This window comes from Macaca thibetana, chromosome 8 (assembly GCF_024542745.1).
Source record: "Macaca thibetana thibetana isolate TM-01 chromosome 8, ASM2454274v1, whole genome shotgun sequence".
In the NCBI taxonomy this organism is placed as follows: domain Eukaryota; kingdom Metazoa; phylum Chordata; class Mammalia; order Primates; family Cercopithecidae; genus Macaca; species Macaca thibetana.
The window spans coordinates 2,505,350-2,524,599 of NC_065585.1; the positions used below are offsets into that span (position 1 = coordinate 2,505,350).

General features: G+C 50.9%; 1 protein-coding gene and 1 long non-coding RNA gene across 3 annotated transcripts in view; one reads left to right on the forward strand and one right to left on the reverse strand.

Annotated features, from left to right (window-relative positions):
* The window catches only part of JRK (Jrk helix-turn-helix protein), a 387,231-nt gene extending 379,880 nt beyond the window's left edge, over positions 1–7,351 (forward strand). The window contains exons 3-4 of one of the 2 annotated variants that reach the window (XM_050801029.1): positions 1,793–1,832; positions 5,823–7,351. In XM_050801029.1, the coding sequence (XP_050656986.1) occupies positions 1,793–1,819 (27 nt within the window). In that variant the 3' untranslated portion in view covers positions 1,820–1,832; positions 5,823–7,351. Of the gene's footprint in view, positions 1–1,792 lie in introns of both variants that reach the window. The other variant, XM_050801028.1, reaches the window with a different exon arrangement.
* Positions 7,352–10,760: 3,409 nt separating this feature from the next.
* Positions 10,761–14,905, reverse strand: LOC126961051 (uncharacterized). Its single transcript, XR_007728177.1, has 2 exons — positions 14,613–14,905; positions 10,761–10,980 (listed from the first exon to the last, which is right to left on the reverse strand). It is a non-coding gene; the product is annotated as an uncharacterized LOC126961051 (long non-coding RNA).
* Between the last annotated feature and the right edge of the window lie 4,345 nt (positions 14,906–19,250).

Below are 19,250 nucleotides of genomic sequence, written 5' to 3' on the forward strand. Positions count from 1 at the left end.
GGCTGAGGCAGGAGGAGTGCTTGAGCCCAGGAGCTCAAGACCAGTCTGGGCAATATAGTGAGACCTCTTCTCTATAAAACATAAAAAAAAAAAAAAAAAATAGCCAGAAGTGGTGGCACGTCCCTGTGGTCCCAGGTACTTGGGAGGCTGAGGCAGGAAGATTGCTTGAGCCTAGGAGGTCAAAGCTGCACTGTGCCATGATTCTGCCACTGCACTCCAGCCCGGGTGACAGAATGAGACCCTGTCTGAAAATACATCTTAAAAGGCCAATCCTAGTTTCTATAATAGTGATGTTATCTGCAGGAGTAATTAGGGAAGTTGCAAATCTTATAACTTCTGGGACAATAGTTGGTAATTGTTTATCCCTACGTCTTAGCAGAATCCAGGCCCCTCTCATCCTCTTAACTTGGTGGCCTTTCATTAGTATTACAAAGGTGGTTTAGTTGTGGGAAAGGCTGTTATCATTTAAATCACTAACTAAATTTCTCCCAAAGTTAGCTTGGCCCACGCCCAGAAGTGATCAAAGGCAGTTTGGACGTTAAAGGCAAGATGGAGTTGGTTAGGTCAGATCTCTTGCACTTAAAATTTGTGCAAAGATCTCTTCACAATGATCTGCCTGTGATAGATGTGGCCCAAGCCAGGCCTGTGGGGAGTGGCTGCATACCCCTCTGCAGTGTGGGGTACCTGGCCAGTCTGGGTCAGTACTGGGGCCTGCACAAAGGGGTGTAAAAAACGAATAAACATCATCAATTTTTGGAACCCTAGAAATGACATTGAGCCTAGAAGGAAATGTGGCTGTGTGGAATAACCATGCAGCATGCAGCTGCAGCTTCCGCTTCTCTGGCTGTAGGTCACCTCTCTTTCTCTTTTTTCTTGTTCTATAAATTGATTATGTGAAAGGACAATACATTGGGGCTCCTAAATCACTAAGCTAAAGGGAAAAGTCAAGCTGAAAACTGCTTAGGGCAGTTATTACTTAAATCAGCCTCCCCTAAAATTCAGAGGTGAGGATTTTTCAAGGACAGTTTGGTGGGGAGGGGCCTATGGAATGGGCCCCTGCCTGCCTCCCATTCTATTCAAAGTCACCCCTTAGCTCATTGAGATAAATGCATATCTCATTCCCTTCTTTGGAGAGGCTAATCAGAAACTCAAAAGAATGCAACCATTTGTCTCTTATCTACCTATGACCTGGAAGCCCCTACCCCACTTTGAGTTGTCCCACCTTTCCAGACTAAGCCAATGTTTATCTTACATATGTTGATTGGTGTGTCATATCTCTCTAAAATGTAGAAAACCAAACTGTGCTCTGACCACGTTGGCCACATGTCGTGAGGACCTCCTGAGGCTGTGTCATGGCGTGTGTCCTCAACCTTGGCAAAATAAACTTTCTAAATTAACTGAGACTTGTCTCAGATTTTCTGGGTTCACATTTTGGTAATCACAAAGGGATTCTGAATGGAGGTGCCCCTGACCTTTGAAAAAATGTCTTATGAGTGCTTAGTACCAGCTTGAGTTATCTTTATGGCTCAAATGAATAGGACAATTTACTGAGGCCTGGAAGCACCCCCTCCAGAGAATCCCTGATCTCCCAAAATTTGGTTGAGATTTAACTTTGCTGTACGACTCCTACCACCACCCCGCCCCTTTTTTTGGAGTTTTACTTGCTTCCAAAACAAGGCAGGCAAGTTTTTTCCTGCTTCTGTGACGATGGAAGGCAGGTAAACTGAGTTTGAGCTCACTTCAAACAGGGAAGATGAGGTTTTTTTTTTTTTTTTTTTTTTCCTGCTTCTAGGATGGTGGAGTGCAGTCTTCAGCCTGAGATCCATTCCTAGGTAAGTAACTGAACTGGGATTTGTCTTGGCTAAAGGTAAAATTAATAGCCAGCTGGTCTTAATTTCTCCTTACTGTTAGAGCACTCAGTAATTATGTAAGTTGTTCAATTGTTTGTTTTGCTTTGCTCCTTTTTATTATTGTTGTTGTTGTATGTTTCTGTTTTTGTTGTTTCAGTCTTTTTCCCATTGGGTTTGACCAACTCTGACTTGATCAAATCCAAAAGAAAGTTTCAAATTATGGGGAACAAGGCCTCTAAAGTGGCTACATTCCCACCAAAAAAAAAAAAAAAAAAAAAAAAAAAGATTGATTTTGATTTTCACTACTTAAGGGGCTTTATTTACATAACCAGACCACCTTTTTGCTAGCCAGGCCAAACTGAAAGCAATGGCTGTTACCCCACACTGCAGTTCAATGCCTAAGTTTCTGCCTTCTTTTTTTTTTTTTTTTTTTTTTTCCAGCATGAAAGCTGGGTTTGGTTCCTAAATCAAGTCCTTTCTGGTTTGATACTTGGTACTTCTGAAATAGCAGCAATTTGTTCTAGCTGAAATATGGTAATGAGATTTAAAAACTTTTTTTAAAGGAACTCAATGGTTAAAAGTCAGATAAATTAAAGCTAATATCCAAAATGTGTGTGTGTGTGTTTGTTTTAAAGGACCTTCATGTTTTTGTTTTTGTTTTTTTCCTCTCCTAGAACCTTGTCTTTTTTTTGAGCAAAAGTTTTTTCTTCTCAGTTGACTGAATTCTAGTTTCTTCATTTACTTCTGCTGTCTCTCCTTTCTCTTGCACCCTCTGCTGCACGGGGGACCTAAAATAGTTTATAATAGCGTGGGGTTCCTTAAAGAAAATGGAGAAGGTGCTAGACTCCCTTTGGGAGAGAAACCTCTGTTTTTCCTTATGGAACCCCAAGAATTTAAACAGACAAGTTTGTTTCAGCCCTTAAACCACTTAATTTTGTATTGTGAACCTGATTTTTTTTTTTATACTAAAATAGCTATTGCAACAGAGACTACCCTTGGTTTTTAAGGAAGACTGTAGTTTAGACACTTAGAAATGTGTTTGTATTAGTCCATTTTCACGCTGCTGATAAAGACATGCCAGAGACTGGGCAGTTTACAAAAGAAAGAGGTTTCATGGACTTACAGTTTTGCATTGCTGGGGAGCCCTCACAATGATGGTGGAAGGCAAGGAGGAGCAAGTCACATCTTACATGGATGGCAGCAGGCAAAGAGAGAGAGCTTGTGCAGAGAAACTCTCATCTTTAAAACCATCAGATCTCTGGAGACTTATTCACTCTCATGAGAACAACACAGGAAAGACTGACCCTATGATTCAGTTACCTCCCATCGGGTTCCTCCAACGACATGCGGGAACTGTGGGAGTTATAATTCAAGATGGGATTTCGGTGGGATACAGAGCTAAACCATATCATTCCATCTCTGGCCCCTCCCAAATCTCATGTCCTCACATTTCAAAACCAATCATGCCTTCCTAACAGTCTCCCAAAGTCTTAACTCACTTCAGCATTAACTCAGAACTCCATAGTCCAAAGTCTCATCTGAGACAAAGCAAGTCCCTTCTGCCTATGAGCCTGTAAAATCAAAAGCAAGTGAGTTACTTCCTAGATACAATGGGGGTGCATGCATTGGGTAAATACAGTCATTTCAAATGGGAGAAATTGGCCAAAACAAAGGGGCCACAGGCCCCATGCAAGTCTGAAATCCAGCAGCGCAGTCAAATCTTAAATCTGCAAGATGATCTCCTTTGACTACATGTTTCACATCCAGATCACACTGATGCAAGAGGTGGGTCCCCATGGTCTTGGGCAGTTCTGCCCTTGTGGTTTTGCAGGGTACAGCTTTCCTTCTGGCTGCTTTCACAGACTGTTATTGAGTGTCTGTGGCTTATCCAGGCACACAGTGCAAGCTATTTGTGGATCTACCATTCTGGGGTCTAGAGGTCAGTGGCCATCTTCTCACAGCTTCACTAGGCAGTGCCCCAGTGGGGACTGTGTGTGGGGGCTCCCACCCCACATTTTCCTTTCACAATGCCCTAGCAGAGGTTCTCCATGAGGGCCCCAGCCCTGCAGCAAACTTCTTCCTGGACATCCAGTCATTTCCATACACCCTCTGAAACCCAGGTGGAGGTTCCCAAACTTCAGTTCTGGACTTCTGTGCACTCACAGGCTCAACAACATGTGGAAGCTGCCAGGGCTTGGGGCTTGCACCCTCTGAAGCAATTTACAAAAGAAGAGGTTTAATGGAGTTACAGTTCCACCTAGCTGGGAGTGCCTCACAATTGTGGGGGAATGGAAGGAGGAGAAAGTCATGTCTTACATGGATAGCAGCAGGCAAAGAGCAAGATAACATGTGCAGGGGAACTCCTCTTCATAAAACTATCAGGTCTTGTGAAACTTATTTACTATCATGAGAAAAGCATGGGAAAGACTTTCCTCATGATTCAATTACCTCCCACTGGGTCCCTCTCACAACACGTGGGAATTCACGATGAGTTTTGGGTGGGGACACGGCCAAACCATATCACTCTGCCCCTGGCCCCTCCCAAATCTCATGTCCTCATATTTCAAAACCAATCATGCCTTCCTAACAGTCTCCCACAGTCTTAATTTCAACATTACTCAAAAGTTAACAGTCCAAAGTCTCGTCTGAGACAAGGCAAGTTCCTCCCACCTATGAACCTGTAAAATCAAAAGCAATTTAGTTACTTCCTAGATACATTGGGGGTACATGCATTGGGTAAATAGAGCCATTTCAAATGGGAGAAATTGGCTGAACAAAAGGGGCCACAGGCCCTGTGCAAGTTTGAAATCCAATGGGGCAGTCAAATTTTAAAGCTCCAAAATGATCTCCTTTGACTCCATTTCTCACATCCAAGCCATGCTGATGCAGGAGGTGGGTTCCCATGGTCTTAGATAGCTCCACCCTTGTGGCTTTGCAGGGTACAGCCTCCCTCCCGGCTGCCTTCATGGACTGGCATTGAATGTCTGCGGCTTTTCCAGGCACACAGTCCAAACCGTCAGTGGATCTACCATTCTGGGGTCTGGAGGATGGTGGCCCTCTTCTCACAGGTCCACTAGGTGGTGCCCCAGTAGGGACTCTGCATGGGGGCTCTGACCCCACATTTCCCTTCCACACTGCCCTAGCAGAGATTCTCCATGAGGGCCCTACACCTGCAGCAAACTTCTGCCTGGGCATCGAGGCATTTACATACATCTGAAATGTCGGCGGAGGTTCCCAAACTTCAATTCTTGACTTCTGTGCACTCAACAGGCTCAACACCATGTGAAAACTGCCAAGGCTTGGGACTTGCACACTCTGAAGCCATGGCCTGAGCTCTATGTTGGCCCCTCTTAACCATGGCCGGAGTGGCTGGGATGCAGGGCACCAAGTCCCTAGGCTGCACACAGCATGGCAACCCTGGGCCTGGCCCATGAAACCACTTTTTCCTCCTAGGCCTCTGGGCCTGATGGGAGGGGCTGCTGTGAAGACCTCTGACATGCCCTGAAGACATTTTCCCCATTGTCTTGGAGATTAACATTCAGCTCCTTGTTACTTATGCAAATTTCTGCAGCTGGCTTGAATTTCTCCTCAGAAAATGGAATTTTCTTTTCTATTACATTGTCAGGTTGCAAATTTTCCAAACTTTTATGCTTAAAGAGAAATAATTTTATATGAGACAGAATACTGTATGGTCAATTTAGTCCTACAGTAAAATGAGTGGTTGTTTATAAAAAAGATATTCAGGTCAACCCAAAAAGTCCAAGCATGTCATGAATGGTCTGTGTAAGTCACAATAAGAGGATGTATTTTTTTAAAAAGCAAAAACTTTTATGTGATCATGCTGTCATACTATTATTAAGTTTTGGTTTGCGTAGGAAAAAAACTGAGATTAATGTTTTTTAAAATTAAAGTTATTACATCCATGTATCTCTCTGTATGCACATTTAAAGTACTTGTGACATTGAGTTACAGGGTTTGACTCCTGGATCTAAAAAGAACACCAAGTCCTGCTAAATTTTAAACACTGACAGGAATTAAAGCTCCATCTTCAGACTCAGTAGAAGATGCCCTTCAAAATAAACTGCATTCCTGAGACATCAGGCCAGAAATTAAAGCTATTCAATTCCTCAAGGCCCAGGGACTATCATGAAGAGGCGGGTGTGTAAGATTGTAAAGGCTGACTTTGAGAGATAAAATAAGCTCAGTTTCTCTATAAATAAATCATTAATGTCAAAAGCACACTGATGCAAAACTAGCATATGGACCCCTGTGTCAGATTAACAAGGTTTTCTGGAAGCATTAACAAACTCCTTAATAAATTAAGGCTATAAAGTTTATAAAAGGCTTATGAAAATTATATCTTATGATCAAGATTAAAATTTTATTAATTATAAAATTTTGAAAAACAAATGTAATTGGCTTCTTGTTTTTATTAGGGTTTATTGTTTGGAAAATTAAGTTTTCTCTGAAAGAATGAAGGTTTTCACCTTTTTTGAAATCCTCAAGTTAGCACTTTGGTTAAATGAATGACTTATTTTGCAATAGCCTGTGATATCAAGTGTTTTAAACCTTTGACAAACTTTCCAAAATCAAATTATAAATTATGTCTTTTTCTGACCTAATTAATCTTTTAGGATATTAAGTTCCATAAAGTCCAAAAATGACATAATTTGTCCTATTTGGTATAAAAATTATATAGGAAGTGTTGTCAAATATGAAATGGTGTTTGGGTTTCTTTGGGCTGTGTTTGTATAAACATGTTATCGTTATGTGTTCCCAAATCATAGGAAACTCCTATAATTCTGATATGACTTAGTGTACATTATCAGTAGTAATTATAATTATTATGTTAAATTATCGTGTGCCACAGAGGTAATGAATTTTCTTGTCAATGGTTATTTTGACTGTGGCTGCCCTAAAACCTTTTGTCATTCACAGACAATTGTTGTCTTATTTTGGTCCTTCTTACAAGGTGATTTTATAAAAAGCTATAAAACTCCAACAGGTGCTCTTGCATACAAGTTTTTAACAGCTTTGGAGATGGTGACATCAGAATAAAATAAAAACTTTCAGGGCCCATGGAGAACTGAAATGTTCAGGAATATCAAGCGGAACAGGAATTAACTACAGTGACTGAACTATTACAAGACTGAAGTAATCCTTTTGACTTTTCACTTAAAATGTTGCTAATCCTTTGCTTTGCTTTTTCAGAGCCAAGGAAACTTTTCTTTGGAGCGATTAACAGGATTTAACAATTTAGTATATTCCTATGAACAAAATTTATAACATATTTGTTTTTCCTCTTCCTGATTTCTCCAGAATTTGCAAGCTATTTGTGGCAATACAGTTATTTACATAAGTGCAATAAGAATCTCTTTTCATGTATGAGAGGACACACTTGGAGAAACTGGTTATTCTACCAAGGCTTTGACTGGAATGGTGTGCTTTCCTTTAAGGACTCAAACTTGACTTACAGAGCCAATAAAAGCCCCTTGGGAAAACTGGCCTCATGTTTGTCTACATAGTCTCTGTACAGGGTTCCTGAACTGTGGTAAGTAAAGAACGTCACTTTCTGACAGGCCCACCAGCCCCAAGTTTTATCTTGGAACCGCAAGAGAATAGGATCCCCCAACTCATAGATATTTTATGATACGAATCCGTGACTACACTCAGCTTTAAAAAAGTCTTATTTAGCCGGGCGCGGTGGCTCAAGCCTGTAATCCCAGCACTTTGGGAGGCTGAGACGGGCGGATCACGAGGTCAGGAGATCGAGACCATCCTGGCTAATACGGTGAAACCCCGTCTCTACTAAAAATACAAAAAAAAAAACTAGCCGGGCAAGGTGGTGGACGCCTGTAGTCCCAGCTACTCGGGAGGCTGAGGCAGGAGAATGGCGTGAACCCGGGAGGCGGAGCTTGCAGTGAGCTGAGATCCGGCCACTGCACTCCAGCCTGGCCGACAGAGCGAGACTCCGTCAAAAAAAAAAAAAAAAAAAAAAAAAAAAAAAAAAAGTCTTATTTGAGACAAAGTTCCATCAAGGCCAATTTAAAAGCCTGTGTAGGCTGGTCATGGTGGCTCATGCCTGTAATCCCAGCACTTTGGGAGGCCAAGGTGGGTGGATCACCTGAGGTCAAGAGTTGGAGACAAGCCTGGCCAACATGGCAAAACCCCATCTCTACTAAAAACACAAAAATTAGCCAGGTGTGGTGGCATGCACCTGTAATCCCAGGTACTCAGGAGGCTGAGGCAGGAGAATCACTTGAACCTGGTTGGTGGAGGGTGCAGTGAGCTGAGATTGTGTCACTGCACTCCAGCCTGGGTAACAGAGGAAAACTCCATAAAAAAAAAAAAAAAAAGCCTGTGTAAAAAATAATTATTCTTGCTGCACTGAATACAAATAATTAGGCCAAGTATAATAAAGCAAACTAGTCCGACCATGATTTGTGTTTATTAAAAATGGGAAACTGGAGAAAGAAAAATTATGTTGCAAAACCTATAGTATACCTGTTGTTAGATTCTAGTCTTGCCTAATGTTTTAAAGTTTTTATTATTTTCTACGGTTTTGACTGAATTATAATTTTTCTTGGCTACAACTCTTCAAAATAATGTTTTTGATTTTTTTCTTCTGTCTTTTTCTCCCATGTTTCCCAATTTGGAGTTACTGAAAACTAAGCTGTGCTTTCATAAAGCCCTGTGAACTGAAGCCAGGCAACTTAAACTTCAGAAGAAAACAACAGCAACCTATTTACATACATAAGCCACTTTCATACCTGCCTACTAATGTATGGGCTTCAGAGTAATGTGGCCTATATTGAATTTTCCCAGCTTGTTCTTTTGTTTGTTGTTGTTTTTCCTCCCTCCTCCCCCTATTTTCTTTTCACAGGACATGACACTTCACAACCTTCTAAAAATGAGGTTTTCTAATAACTCCGGACCTAACTGTACAGGAATAAACCATCTAGCCATGAGAGAGCAGACAAAACCTGAGACCAGAGACTCATTTTCTTATAAAATGCTTTCTCCAAAAGACTTTTAAAAAGGGGGGAAACGTGAAAGGAACATACCTTGGGGCCCCAAAATCTCTAAGCTAAAGGAAAAGTCAAGCTGGGAACTGCTTCTGGCAAACCTGTCTCCCATTTTATTCAAAGTCATCCCTCTGCTCACTGAGATAGATGCATATCTGATTGCCTCCTTTGGAAAGGTTAATCAGAAACTCAGAAGAATGTAACCATTTGTCTGTTATCTACCTATGACCCGGAAGTTCCCTCCCCGCTTCCAGTTGTCCCGCCTTTCCAGACTGAACCAGTGTTCATCTTGCACATGTTGACTCGTGTCTCATGTCTCCCTCAAATGTATAAAACCAAACTGTGGTCTGACCACCTTGGGCACATGTCGTCAGGACCTCCTGAGCCTGTATCGTGGGTGTGTGTCCTCAACCTTGGCAAAATAAACTTTCTAAATTAACTTAGACCTGTCTCAGGTGTTTGAGGTTCACAATTAATAGTCAATGACGTGAGAGATAAGCCCTCCTCCTCTCCCGGTTGTGGACCTTTCCCTCTGTATTACCTTGCACCCAACTCAGACCAGAAGGCGCACAAGACCCCATGACTCTTCCATCCTCTGTGTTCAATATGCCTCTGCCGGAAAGAATACAGCCCCACCTAATTGGATGTGCTGGCCTGTGTGGACAGTGTTGAAGTCCCGCTAAGCTTCCCAAATGTTATCTATATAAATGACCCCTAAACCTCTCCACTTGGGAGCACCAACTTCCATTCTTTGGAATCTGTGTACCCAGGTGGCCTTTCTCAAGCATTGTGTGCAAATAAACTACATTTAACCATATTCCATACTTCCTGATCTTTTTAAGGTTAACAGGAGCCACCAGCACCCTCACGTAGCCTCATCGTCACCCTAGACAAGCTGACTGCAGGCTTGGCTCAGAGGTCAGCTCTGCTGGACACAGGGAGGGACCCAGGACACCCATGGGCAGGCAGAGGCTGGGTCTGATGTGCAGCTGCAGGGCCAGTGGAAAAGGGCTGCCTCATGAGGAACTGTTTTCTCCCCACTTCCCTTCTGAGGTCCTGGGATGAGCCTTGAGCAGATGCCCCCATTCCACCAGCCTTCCCTCCTGGCCTCCCCGTCTCACACCCAGTTCTCTTCCTCCTGCCCGGGTCCCAGACGCCGAAGGCTCTGCTGCCTGCAGAGGGTAGGGGAGGTGTCTGGGGCTTTGGGGGCCATAAGGATGGCCCAGATGCCGGCCCTTCCCTGGGTGGGAGAGCCACCTGCCCACCTTTCCCCAAGGCTACTGCCCAGGCTCTCCCTTGACTGGCAGCCTCCTCCCAGACACAACCGGGCCACGTGGTCCTCTCTCTTAAGGGGGTGGCTGAAGCCCGGGTCTTGCACACGTGGTGCTGCAGTTCCCCTGGGGTCCCTGAGGGAAGCCGGGGACTCTGTGGACTCCATGGCAGGGAGCCCTGCACTTGGACGCCATGCCATCCTTATAGCCATCTGAAGGGCAGGAAGGCCTGGCCAGACTGGGGATGGTGAGAAATCTGGACTTGAAGGTGGTGGCGGCAGCTGCTGTCACCTCTTCATTGTAGATGGGGGCTGAGCTCAGTGGGCAGGGGCCGCTGAAGTCACACGGCTAGGGAGAGGGGATGCTAGAACTAAGTCCAAATCTGTGGGACCAGGAGCTGGGTTCATCCTCCTGTGACCCTGACTCTTGGTGAGGAGACACCCTGAACTGGGCAGGGTGGCAACCATGACAAGCATGGGGAGGTGGCAGGTCCCCAGGCTCACTTGCTCCTTTGCATAGAGGGGCCTCTGGCCTGTGGACAGGGGCACCCTCCCAAGGCTCAGCCCTGCCACCTGCAACACACTTTACCCAGGATAAGTAAGTCACACTGCCCATTTTTCAGGGCAATAAATTTTAATGAAGAGTTGTATTTTCCCCTGCAAGACCCAGAGTGAAGGCTGTCTCTTCAGCGACAGGGTTCACCGCAGCTCAGGCTCACTTCCATCATGAGCTGTCTCATGAGGACTCTCACAAACCTCTCTCTCTCTCTCTCTACCCCCCCCCCACCGGTTCCAAAAATGAAGCCACCAGCTCTCACCATACCTTGCTGTTGAACTGAATGACAGACATTATTCAAAACCCCCACCCTAAGGCTCAAGATGAGGGGAGCAGGACAGGGTTCGGGGCAGCTTCTAAGAGGGAGGAGCCCCGGCTGGGAGGCCTTAGAGGATTCTTGTGTGACGGGGGAAATACCGGGTGTCTCTGAGGCCCCTTGTGGGTGCTGAATGCTCTGGCCTCCCCAGGGCTCAGCCCAGCCTCCGCTCTGCGGGACCCTGGGGCCAGGGTCTCCCTCTGGCAAGTGGTCCCAGGCCTTCTGACCACCACCTTTGCCAGTGGCCTCATCACAGTTTATTCCTAAAACCAGAGTCTGCTCCTCACTGGCCCTAAAGCCTCAACCTCCAGCACCCCTCCCGTGCCCCGTGACCCCTTCAGCCTACACACGAGCTTTCTGTTTGTGGCGGGGTCCCTGCCCCTCACAGAGGGGCACCAATGAGGGTCACTTATGTAAGAGCAGGGCTGTGTCCACAGCTTGCAAAGGACAGAAGTTGAAAAAAACTGCTTTATTGCAGCTCAACAATTAAGTAAATAAACAGCCTTTCTGTTTATGGAACTCAATCATGGTGTTTAATTAATTGAATTGTCCTCTCCAACACATCTGCAGGGGTCATCGGCATGCTGTGGGCTCCTCTTTCATTCGTATTCATGTTCTGCTTCTTGGGTGATACCCTGAGTCACAACTAAGAGATGGGGGCAGCCCAGAGAAGGCTGAGGTGGGGTCTCTGCACTGCTGTTCGGGACAGGCATGTGTCCCCTTACTCTCAAGGCTTCCTTGGAAGCTGACCGCACGCAGTGAGGCTGTGCCTTTCCTCAACTGTCCTTGGGGACCCTCCATGGGGCACCAGGGCCAGCGCTGCAGGTGCCTTGGAGCTGGCGGGTGCCCAGAATGGGGAAGGAGGCAGTAGTGGGATGGGAGAGGCCTGACGGAGGGGATGCTCCTGGCCTGATCCTCGCGCTGACATTGGTGCAGAGCGAGAAACCAGGAAAGGCCTGGGTGGTCCCCTGTGCTCATGGGGTGGTGGGCAGAGACCCCCTTACTTGTGACTTGAGAGGGAGCCCCTGGCTTTCTGAGCATGTGAGTGTGTGCCCATTTCCACGAGGGGCTCCGTCTGCAGTCCGTGTGTGTGCTGCTCATGTGCTCGTGTGTGGGAGCGTACATGCACACATTCACTGTGGCAATGCACACATGCACTGTGGCAATGCATACATGCACATGCATGTGCCAGAAGCTAGAGGGACAGAGGTTCCCCTGCCCAGCCAGCCCTGCTGACCAGGAGCCTGCAGCCACCTGCCTCAGTCTTCTCCAGGAACGACCCAGGGCCATTTTCCTCCAGACCCTTGAGGCGACACAGACTACTCCCGCTCTGTGGAAAGGAAGCTTGAACCCTGGCAGCTCCTTTCTTTGTGCTGGTTGAGTCAACCCATCTGCCTGTCCGACCATCCACCCATCCCCCGTCAGTCCATCTACCCATCCCCCATCAGTCCATCCACCCATCTGCCTGTGCGTTCAACACCATACACCTGTCCATCTGGCACCCTGGCCCTTACTGACTGGCCTGCTGTGACTCTCATCCACACCTGCAGCCCCACCAATCTGCTCCCCCTCTCAGGGACCCTGCCCTCCACCTCTAAAGTGGGGATGCTGGACAAGGCGGATATGAAGTCAGGGGGAGACTGGTTGAGAGCAAATCTCAGAAGTTCAGAGATTCCCCCTAGACAAGGCCCAGCCTGGGAGACCCTCACCCTTGATCTCTACTTGGCTTGGGCCCTTCCACAGTGGGTGCTCCATAGATACTCCCGGATGTGATCCTAACAGACCCACCCTGGCTGCTCGCCACCTGCCTTGGCTGGGCCCTGGGCTGGATCCCCCACTGTTATGTGGCTGCCACGCTGCCCAGCCCCGGTTCGCAGCCCTTAAGTGCCTCCTCCCACGATCGGCAATGCCGAGCCCCTTCTGCCTTGTGCCGTGATAAAGGGCTCACGGGGGTTTCTTATTGACTGAATTTTATTTGCTGACATTAAATGGTGCAGTGGGCTGGTGGGCCTAGCTTCCTGGTTCATAAATGGGATCAAAATGTCACTGTGATTCCGTTAAAACCTTTAAAAAGGATGGTTGTGTCAGTCAGATCTAGTTTGTAAACCTACTCCAGCTGCTGTGGGTCTCCTGGGGCCAAGAGGCCCACCCTGTCCTCCCTTTTCTCCGCTGGTGCTGGCCCTCCCTCCCCACATCTCCTGCTCCACCATGAGCGTCCGGCTGAGCCAGTGTTGAAGCTGTAGACATAAATCTACAGGCCGTTTGAGTATTGAAAACCAAGCAGTGCTGAGTGGAAGAAGTCTGTCTGTCCATCCACCCATACCCATGTCTGTCCATCCACCCATCCGCCTGTCCATCCAGCACCAATACGCCTGTCTGTCCATCCACCCATCTGTCTGTTCCTCTGGCACCCATCCCCCTGTCCGTCCATCCATCTATCCCCCTGTCAGTCCATAAACCCATCTGCCTGTCCATCCATCCACCTATCTGCCTGTCTGTCTATCCATCCATCCCCCTGTCCGACCATCCACCTATCTGCCTGTCCATCCATCCACCTATCCCCCTGTCAGTCCATCCACCCATCCCCGTGTCCATCCATCCACCCATCCCCCTGTCCATCCAGCACCCATATGCCTGTCTGTCCATCCACCCATCTGCCTGTTCATCTGGCACCCATCCCCCTGTCCGTCCATCCACCTATTCCCCTGTCAGTCCATAAACCCATCTGCCTGTCCGTCCATCCACTCATCTGCCTGTCTGTCTATCCATCCATCCCCCTGTCCGACCATCCACCCATCTGCCTGTCCATCCATCCACCTATCCCCCTGTCCGACCATCCACTCATCTGCCTGTCCATCCATCCACCCATCCCCCTGTCCGTCCATCCACCCATCTGCCTGTCTGTCTATCCATCCATCCCCCTGTCCGTCCATCCACCCATCTGCCTGTCTGTCTATCCATCCGTCCCCCTGTCCGTCCATCCACCCATCTGCCTGTCTATCCATCCATCCCCCTGTCCGACCATCCACCCATCTGCCTGTCCATCCATCCACCCATCCCCCTGTCAGTCCATCCACTCATCTGCCTGTCCATCCATCCACCCATCCCCCTGTCTGACCATCCACCTATCCCCCTGTCAGTCCATGCACCCATCTGCCTGACTGTTCAGCACCCATATGCTTGTACATCTGGCACCCTGGCCCTTACTGGCTGGCCTGCTGTGACTGCTCCCTCCTGGACCTACTGGGCCAGGTCTCCCCACTCCACAGGAAGTGGGGCCAGGCCTCTCCCTGGTGACCTCAGTACCAGAGTTCACAATGTGCTCTTTGTCAGTCTCCCCCTGACTTCATAGCCGCCTTGCCCGGCATCCCCACTTTACAGGTGGAGGACAGGGTCCCTGAGAGGGGCAGCAGATTGGTGGGGCTGCAGGTGTGAATGACCCTTGGAGCGGGCCAACTGAGATCCTGGCTCCTCCAGTAGTGTGTGGAGCCCTCCTCTCCTGCTGTCTGGATTTGGACTCTGCTGCCTGGGGTCCAGGCTGAGCGGGGCTCCCGCACCCTTCTTCAGGGCAGCCTGTGACAGAGGGTCTTCTCACCTCATTCCAGAGGGGGGCTGAGGCCTGGAGGAGCGGGTCCTGTGTTTGCTCTCCTGGGCACCCATTTCGGAGGTGGGCAGTTCTGCTTCCTAACTCACACTCATGGTCCACCCACTGCCTCCCGAGTGCCACGAGGGCCGCCGCAAGACTGAGCCCTGGAAAGTCTCTGAGGTGGAGAAAAAGCTGTGGGGCTTCAGGGTGGGCTCAGGGTCTTTCAGTTACGAAGCCACTGCCCAGGGCCTCAGCCACATGGCCACTGGGGTCATGGCCACCACAGGACCCTTCCTGTGAAGGAACTCACCTCCCCAGACAGCCTGGACGTTTCCAGGGTCAGCGTTCTCTCCCGGCACCTCCTTGGTCTGCACGGACGTTTCCCGCGTCAGCGTTCTCTCCTGGCACTCCCTTGGTCCCCACGGACATTTTCAGGGTCAGCGTTCTCTCCCGGCACCCCCTTGATCCACAGGGACGTTTCCAGGGTCAGCATTCTCTCCCAGCACCCCCTTGGTCCCCACGGACGTTTCCAGGGTCAGCGTTCTCTCCCGGCACCCCCTTGGTCCCCGTGGACGTTTCCAGGGTCAGCGTTCTCTCCCGGCACCCCCTTGGTCCGCATGGACGTTTCCAGGGTCAGCGTTCTCTCCCGGCACCCCCTTGATCCACAGGGACATTTCCGGAGTTAGCATTCTCTCCCAGCACCCCCTTGGTCCGCACGGATGTTTCCAGGGTCAGCGTTCTCTCCCGGCACCCCCTTGGTCCCCGTGGACGTTTCCGGCGTCAGCGTTCTCTCCCGGCAGCCCCCTAGTCCCCACGGCCTCCAGGCTTCTCACTGTCTCCCTCCAGCTCACAGCAACCACCCACAAGGGCGCATGGGGGAAGGGTGGCAGGGGGAGGTTCTGCCCCATGCACTGTTGCCCCCCACACCTGGAAAGGGCTCCCCAAAGGTGCCCATCCCAGGACGTCCTCCCACTGTTGTTGGCACGTCAGGGGCTCTATGCTGCTCTGTGCTGACGCACAGCCCCAAACACAAAGCCCTCCTTCCACTGAGGAGGGTCTGGGTACCTGGGAGGTGAGTCAGCCTGGGGTGGTGAGTAAGTGGCCTGCGTCATGCTTCACTAGCTGCTGGCACCTGCAGAGGAGCTGCTGTAGGAGGGCAGGGAGGGAACAAGCCCAGCCCCTCTGAGCCGAGCTGGGACTTCTCTGCTGCACAGCCAGCTGGAGGAGTTGGGCTCGGCTGGGGCCCTGGTGAGCAGGGGATTTGATGTGTGTGTGTGTGTGTGTGTGTGTGTGTGTGTGTGCGCGCGCGCGCGCGTGCGCCCCACAGGCCTCAGACAGAGGGAGCTGGAGCCCAGAGCCAGGAAGATGATGAGAAGGGTTTCAGGCTCTACTGGGTGCTGGGCCACGGGTCCCCAGTTCTCCTGCAGCCTCCTTCCCTTCCACACTGTCCCTGCCTAATTGTGCCCCCCATCCTCTGGAGCGCTGGTCGCCCCAGCACCTCCTCCCAGTCAGTGCTGTCCACGACCCGCAGCGGGGACAGGTAGTTACACCCCAGGAACAGAGAGGAGCAGGGCCTTGCCCAAGGTCACACAGCATGCACCTCTAGGATGCTGGGTCTCTGCTGTGGACAAAGTCAGACTCCTGGTGGGGCACGGTGGCTCACACCTGTAATCCCAGCACTTTGGGAAAACAAGGCAGGCAGATCACTTGAGGTCAGGAGTTCAAGACCAGCCTGGCCGACATGATGAAACCCTGTCTCTACTAAAAATACAAAAATTAGCCAGGCGTGGTGGCGGGTGCCTGTAATCCTAGCTACTTGGGAGGCTGAGGCAGGAGAATTGCTTGAATCTAGGAGACAGAGGTTGCAGTGAGCCAAGATCACACCACTGCACCCCAGCCTGGGCAATAGAGTGAAACTCTAGCTCAAGAAAAAAAAAAAAAAAAAAAAAAAAAAAATCAGACTCTTCTGCCCAAGGTGGAGGAGCAGAGTCCTGTCCTGTCCCCCACTGCCTAGGTGGGGAGACCAAGGCTGATGCTTGCAGTCAGTCCTGGCCTCCCGACACATGGTTCCTGTGCCCGCCGGAGCCTAGGGCAGAGCTGCCTCCCTCCCCACTCTCCTCTGGCCTGTGGGGTACCAGGGATGTTGGGAGGGTGTCTTGGTCCGTTTGTGCCCTAACGACAAATTCCTGGGGCTGGGTAATTTCTAAAGAGCAGAGATTTGTTTCTCAAAGCTCTGGAGGCAGGAAGTCCAAGGTCTGGGCACCAGGTCTGGTCACGGGAGGGACTTCCTGCTGCGCCCTTCCATGGCAGAAGGCAGAGGGCAGGGCAGGGGCGCTGTGTGGAGCCTCGTAAGGGCCTTGGGCCCACAGGAGAGCAGCCTCATGGACTCATCACCTCTCAATCCTGTCATGGTGGTAACACTTGGGTTTTGGAGGGGTCACATTTGCACCTTAGCAGATGTGGAGAGGGCAAGGCCAGGTGGTGGGCTGTGGGGTGTCCCCACAACAGCCCCTTTCGCAGGGGACTCGGGACACTCCAGGGACCCCTGGCTTCACTCTGGGTGATGCTGTGCTGGTGTGTCCCGCTCTCTGGCCCCTTGGTGGAGGGGTTGCTGGGCAGTGCCCTGGCCCTCGAATCTGGCTGGTGCCTACCCTACCTGAGAAATTTCATGCCCCAAAAGTCCACACCTGGCACAGTAGGTTGGAGCTCAGGGACCACCACAGGCCTCCAACTCCAGACGCCCTTGTGGAGTGGCCTCTGCCTGGATGGCTCTTCCCGGTCAAAGAGCAGGCTGGAGCCACGGACCCTGGGAGGAGCCGGCCTGGGGCTGCCACAGGTATCCGACAGCATCAGTGGGTACAAATGCCCATCATGTCAGTGTCTCCTGGGACTGCCAGGGGCTGCCAGGAACTGGGCCCCGGGATGCCAGCCTCTGCACACACTCCCTCTCTGGCAGTCTGGCTGTCCCCTTCTGGCCCCACTGCCCTAGGCATACTGCTCAGCACCTCGAGCCCCTGTGTCAGCAGCAGGGCCAGGGATTAACCCTGGGGGAGCAGCTGTGGCCCAGACTGCCCAGGGCTGGGCGGGAGCTGGGTAGGGGATGTGCCCGTGGACAGGAGTTGACCTTCTAGCTGTGGGCCAGCCCCGGGCAGCCAGTGGGCCAGTGGGAGGCAGAGGCCAGAGGGTGGGAGGCCATGGCGGCTCCTGGTGTCTGAGATCACTGGCTGCTGCTTAGGCAGAGGCTGGACGGCCAGGTGGGACTGTCGCCTCCTTGGTCACAGCCCCTCCCAGGATAGCCTCTCAGCTGGAGGCAGGGCTGTGCTGCCGGGTGTGGACCCCGCGGATGGGTGACTGGCACAGACCCCCTTCCACACAGACCCGGGCTTGCTGTGTTTTCTCTCGGGGGAGGAAACAGTGCCCTCTGCCGGACTCTTCAGGGATTGCAGGTGCCCCCGACCCAGAAAGCAGCTTCCTCGCGGATCAGCCCAGAAGCAGGACAGCCAGGGGCCGGGCAGGCGTGGATCTGGGCAGTGAAGGCGTGTGTGAGCCACAGGCACTGTATGACCTATGGGATGGCAGCAGAGCCAGGATCAGAGGATCCCAGAGGGCCTCTGGAAGGCAGAGTGCAGTGACCCTGCAGGAAGGTGAGATGCAAATTTCAGAGGAAAGGAGGGACGTGGAGGAAGCAAGGAAGCCCCTGGCAGGGGCTGGGGTGGGGCCTGGGGCCTCTGTGGCAGGGGCTGGAGTGGGGCCTGGGGCCTGTAGCAAGGGATCCCTGGCAGGGGCTTGGGTGGGGCCTGGGGCCTCTGTGGCAGGAGCTGGGGTGGGGCCTGGGGCAGCAAGGGGCCAGTAGGGCTGGGGGAGCCGCATTTCCTTGGGGCTCCCAAAGGCCCCAGTTTCACTGGGACGGGGGCCTGGGTCCAACTCCTGGGGAGGTGGGTTCTTGGGGAGAGCCCAGGAAATGCAGGGAAGGGCAGGCGTTAGAGGTTGTGCCACAGGACGGGCTAGGTGGACAGGGGCCTGGTGCCGGGCAGGGGCTCCCTGAGGCCTCATGAGGGACAGGGAGGAGGGCCTGTGCAGCCTGCTTTCTTCCTCCTCGCCTTTCTGTCCTTGTTCCCAGGGACAGCTCAGAAAAGCTCGCCTCTCCTTCCAGACCTCCAATGGCCCCCCTCCCATACCTTCTGCTGTCCCCTCCCATGGCCACCCCAGGTCCCTGTCATTGCCCAGAACACTCCACCCTCAAATCTTCCCACTTTCCTCTGGCTCCCCCCTTCCCCCAGGGAGACCTCGGTGCCCAAGCACGGACTCCTCGGTGTCAACGGGAAAGTTGTTCCTTCCTGGGCTCGCACCAGGCTAGTTCCTCAGGGGCTGGAGTGCCAGGCACAGGGCAGGCAGTGTGTTTCCTACATGACGTGCAGGATGAATGGAGGCCATGGCTGCAGGGACAGATGCTGGGAGGGCACACCTGAGGGCCTGTAGCAAGTGTGGAACGTGGACATGTATGGGCCAACAGAGGCTCGAAGACCAGAGCTGGAGCCTAATAACTGATGCTTCTTTCTGGCAGCTTGGACAGGAGGACCAGACCCGGCCCTGGCTCCTACTCTACTCCAACCCCAGGCACGCACTGAGCCCTGGCCCCGTCCCCTG